This window comes from Alligator sinensis, unplaced genomic scaffold, assembly GCF_000455745.1.
Source record: "Alligator sinensis unplaced genomic scaffold, ASM45574v1 scaffold907_1, whole genome shotgun sequence".
Taxonomy (NCBI): Eukaryota; Metazoa; Chordata; order Crocodylia; family Alligatoridae; genus Alligator; species Alligator sinensis.
Genome location: NW_005841925.1, coordinates 2180170 through 2185106, shown reverse-complemented (window position 1 = coordinate 2185106; position 4937 = coordinate 2180170). Strand labels below are relative to the sequence as shown.

The following is a 4937-nucleotide window of genomic DNA, read 5'->3' as shown; positions in this document are numbered from 1 at the left end:
AGGGAAAGATTTTTCCAACCCCCTCCCCATTCCTCCCTCTCCTTGCACTGCAGGGTTGTAGCTACTCAGCAAGGAGGACTGGCTCTAATTGGAACCATCAATGGCAATCCAGTTATTTGGAGAGTAATTAGCATAATTCAAGGCACTCATCCCAATACTGCCCGCCCAGAAAACTCCCTGTGCAAGCATCAGACAGCCAGCCTGGGTAATAAAGCATGTTCTTGGTGAAGAATGTGGAATGATCAAGCCATTCAACTCTCTCCAGAGTATCTACGTCAAGATTAATTCATATTTCAGTTGACAAAGACGCCAAGGAGAAGCACATTAATCTTTATACAGGCAGCACTTTAAGAGCAGGCTGCTTTAATATGTCTAACAACAAAATGGTTAAAGGGTGTTTTAAATGTACCAGCAGCTCTCTCAAGAGTGTCCGTAGGCCACAATGAACGGAATCTCCTAACAAGGCCTTTCAGCCAACTTCACAGTTTAAGTTGCCCGGCATACACACAATTGGTTCTCGATAAACCAGTAGTGTCTACAATGCATTACCATTTACAACTATTCTGGTCACGTAACATTCACCTGCACGTCAACAAAACCCCTGAAAAAGTACCCATAGTAACACTGCTTGCTTTTGATGCATGTGGTATCTGTAAGCTTCTCCCATAATATAAAAATGCTTTCTAGATTAAAAGGATATTGCACTGTTTGTATTATGCTTTTGCCTCCCAATCTCATTCCAAAGATTCCTGAACTGTAAACAAGTCAGTTATTTTTGTACAGTCTTCAGTATTGAACATCTGGATTCCAGTATTTTGAAATCCAGACACCTTCATTACAGATACAGTAGCCTAAGCACAGTGGAAGTTTGTCCAGCTGCTTTCTTTGTACAGTAAGATTGTCCATTCTTCTCACATTCATACTTTAAGCTTCTTCTTCTGGTCAAAGTATGCATCAAATCTTGATAGTGCATAGTCCTAAATAAGAGGGGGAAGAGAAAAAACAAAAACTACTTAACCAATGGATTTTAAGACCACTGTCATAATTTGAGTGTATTTTTGCAAGGAACAAAGGAAAACATAATAATGAATGAAAAATGAAGAATTTATCTAGGAGTATTTGGGGCAAGGGAAGAGATACTCTGAAGTGAAGTTTATATAATCTTATTCCAGGTTTTGAAATAGGGGTTCCAGATAAAATGGGGTTTGAATTTAGGAATGCATTTATTTCTGACTAACTCCATGTTTAGACAACCTCTTGATAACGTTTCTTATTCTCAAGACCCTGGTTTACTGATTCTATGCTATTCCTACAGCAAGCAGCAGCGCACTATTAGGAAGTGAAGTGTGATGATCTCACTTTTACTTTTCAGTAAAAAAAAAGAGTAAAGGGTTTTATTCTACATAAAATGTACTTGAGATAAGGAAGATAGGGTTAGGGTTTTCTTCTCAGTGTAGAAACATGGATATCAACACAAGAGTTAGGTGGCACAAAAGGCAAGCAAATAAGACACACTACCCTTTGTTGTGCCACATCAATTAGCCTTAAATAGTGCAGACATTTATTTGCACGGTGGCAAGAGAATGCAGGCATCTCCAGCTACCCTGAGGGCTTGAAGGGCCCAATCTAGTGGACTCTGGGAATTCCAAGCAGGACCATCGAGTCCCAGGAGCATCTGCCCAGTTTTCCTCACTTCACATGGAGGAAAAGGTTTGCATGCACCCTGACAAGGGCAGTGTGGGACTGAGGGAATTCCTAGTGTTTCCTTGCTGGGATATATGCTGCCTTGCACTGTATGTGGAGGCACAAGTCAGTGAGGGTCCAGTGTAGAGGCATGGGACACCGGCAATTCCCTGGGTCCCATGCTGTCCTAAACTCCTGCATGAGGCATGGGTCATTGTGGGACCTGGGTCCTGGCAAGGAAGCACAGGGCCACATGGGATGCAGGGAATCCCTAGGCAAGGGGTACACATTGCCTGTTGCTGCACATCAGCCCTCTGCTTGATGCAGGAATACAAGCAATGCACGATTCAAACAAAGTGAATCAGCTGTGGCAAGATGCATCCTGCCACAGCTTGATCTGCTTCATCTGGTGACATCCATCTTTTTTTAAACCCTCATCTCACCCTCTCCCCAGTAACTGTTCAAGTACACGTGTACCAAATAGTAAGTGGAAGCTAAGCTGTATTAATTTGCCCACTGCTGGGGGCTAAAACTGTTTGTCAAGCCAGGGACAAGTTTTACATCTATAGCACTAAAAGTGAGGCTAGGGACAGTAGGGCTGTTTGTGGCACTACAAAGACAGGGAAAAAGTGCTACAAAATGTTAACCCTTTCAAAAATGAGAACTTCTTAGTAGGGCAACTGTGCAGTTCATGTAGTTGCACATAGTGCTACATCCGTTTTAAAGGCCCCCAGCATCCCACAGGCCTCTGCTTGCCCTTCTTCCCTCCATGAGAAAGGGAGAGAGGAAAAGTAGATGACTCCTGCCTAGCCCACCCAGGCCCAGGTAGGAGCAGTCAGGGAGCCCTGCTTAGATGATACTATTACCACTGCTTCAGAAGCCTCTACAAGAGCTGAGGCTTTTAAAGTGGTATTAATTCTTACTGCTGCAGCCAGCTCTGCAGATCAGCTGAGAGTCCCTGCTGCCCAACCCTGCTGATCTCCAACTATCTGCTCCCTTCCCAAGGGGGAAGGAGAGGAGAATTCAGGAAGCAGCCCCCTATTTCCTACTGGCTCAAGTGCCTACACACCCTCACAGTGCTGTATTTCCTTAGCACTATTAAGTGCTGAGGCACTTGAAAATCAACACCTGTCCACGCTGTTATGGTACCATTTGCTTAGGCATTGAAACCAAGTTTGACAGCTGGCATTTTGTCCTCGGCAGAGGGAACTTCTACATGGGAAGCAAGCACACTTATACTTTCCCAAAACAAAATAACACTACACCAAAGCTCATTCTCCATAGTTTACTATTTTTCACTCCCTCAGAGTGAAAAATAAGTTATTTTCAGACATACCAGGTAGCCAAACTCAATGGATGAGATCTTTGCCTGTATAATGGACCACAGGCCCCAGAAGAAGTGTGATGCAAGGGCAAACCTGCAAGTCATAAGACACACATTAGCTGAAACATCTCTCACTAATGGATACCCTTAAAAAAAAAAAAAAGTTTAGCTGAGAGAAAAGCAACACTACTTTTGTTATAAACTTGCTTATCTTTTACATGGGCTTTAGGAAGGTATTTGGTTGGGATGTTTGAATAAAAATTCAGTTAAAAGTTGTCTTCAGAGTACTTGAATACACATCTGAAGCAAAAGCCTAACTAGCAACCACTCACTATAAATGGGTATTTCTACAGAGCATCATGTCTCAACCCAAAAGTGGGTTGCAAGAATATATGAAAGGGTCACAAATTTTAAAAATTGATTTTTTGCACACTTAAAATGAATACATGCTGCTTGTTCTTCACCATATGTTAATGCTGTGCATACTAATAAACAGGGATCTGGGTTTTCCACTTGCTGTGGAAAAATGTGGATTTTCTCCTTTAAAGAGCTGCAGCCCAGCACGTGAGTGGCTGGCAGCAGGAGGTGGTGAAGGCAATGCTCCCCCTCCGCTTCCCCATCCATTATTCCTCATGCTGCTGCTGGTGCAGGGGTTCTGGTGGCAGTGGCAGCAACAGCAACAAGTCTGGATGCCCTGCTCCACTCTCCTGTACCAGGTCCCACCTGCTGGGCCACAGACATGGCTCTTACCCCTGTCAGTCTGGCCAGGCTGCAACCCCATGGCTGCTGTGGGCACAAACTTGGGGGGCCCCCCCTCCCCCCCATGTGCTCCCTCATGCCCCACACATCGAAGTAGACATTGACAGGGCCTAGGGGCTGTTTTCTACTTAACTTTACTGGGTTGGGACTGGCCCTCATTGGTTACAAGTGGGCCCTGGTACAAAAAAGTTGAGAACCACTGCTAGATGCACCAAAATGGAAGTGTCAAACATGCAAGTCAACTGCAGAATGTCAGCTGTATTATCACAGCTACAAGCAGATAAAAGTGGAGATACCTATTGACTTCTGTCAACATTTCTTCTTCTATTTTCAACTTTTCTTGATTGCTCAGATTTTCAAAACCGTTTTGGAAGGCAGTCAGATAGTTAGAGAAAAAATGAAGCTAGAAAGAGAAGGTACATGAGAACAGTTCAGACAACTTAGTCTACAAAAAAAAACAACTCACTAGAACATTCAGTAAGATGCTGAGTTCAAATCTCTTGAGTTTCTGTAGTAGCAGTTTTGAGATTATTTCAAAGTCTGTTTGGTTAAGAAATCTACTCAGCAACAGATTACTAAGACTTGGCATGTTAAGACATCATACTATTGGTTATTCTAGGTTCACAGTTAATCCTTTTGCTATTTACTTTTTCCCTATTTTGATCAAACCAGTCAACCAAAGACTGGTGTCGTCGGGAAGGCTTTGGCTTTCATGACCACAGCCCGCTCTTTGGCAAGAAAGGCAGTGAGCTGCTGGGAAGAGATGGCCTCCACCTCGCCCCCCTGGGGGGGAGGCTCTTCTCAGCCAGATTGGCTGACCTGCTCCACCGGGCTTTAAACTAAGCCCGCTGGGGGGAAGAGAGAGGAAGAGAACACTACTGCCACTGCTGGCCCGCTGAGCAATCCTTGCAAAGCCAGCAGGTCAAGGCACTTAAAGGGAGCCCACCCCTCCCCCAGTCCTGGTAAAATCTGTGGGCAAGGAGGAGCCCCCCAGGGGACACTTGCCTTCCTGTACACAAATGCCAGGAGCTTGGGGAATAAGCAGGAGGAGCTCATCCTCCTGCTCAATGCAAACAATTACGATGTCATAGGGATAACAGAGACCTGGTGGGACTCCACCCATGACTGGACCACAGGTACAGATGGCTATACCCTGTACAGGAGGGATCGT

General features: G+C 44.6%; 1 protein-coding gene across 1 annotated transcript in view; it reads right to left on the bottom strand.

Moving 5' to 3' along the window:
• Positions 1–695: 695 nt before the first annotated feature.
• The window catches only part of CHKA (choline kinase alpha), a 25086-nt gene continuing 20844 nt past the window's right edge, over positions 696–4937 (bottom strand). Inside the window, exons 12-14 of the mRNA XM_014517769.2 lie at positions 4063–4169; positions 3020–3101; positions 696–977 (exon numbers count right to left, since the gene is read on the bottom strand). Of these exons, the coding sequence (XP_014373255.1) occupies positions 918–977; positions 3020–3101; positions 4063–4169 (249 nt within the window). The 3' untranslated portion in view covers positions 696–917. The remainder of the gene's footprint in view (positions 978–3019; positions 3102–4062; positions 4170–4937) is intronic.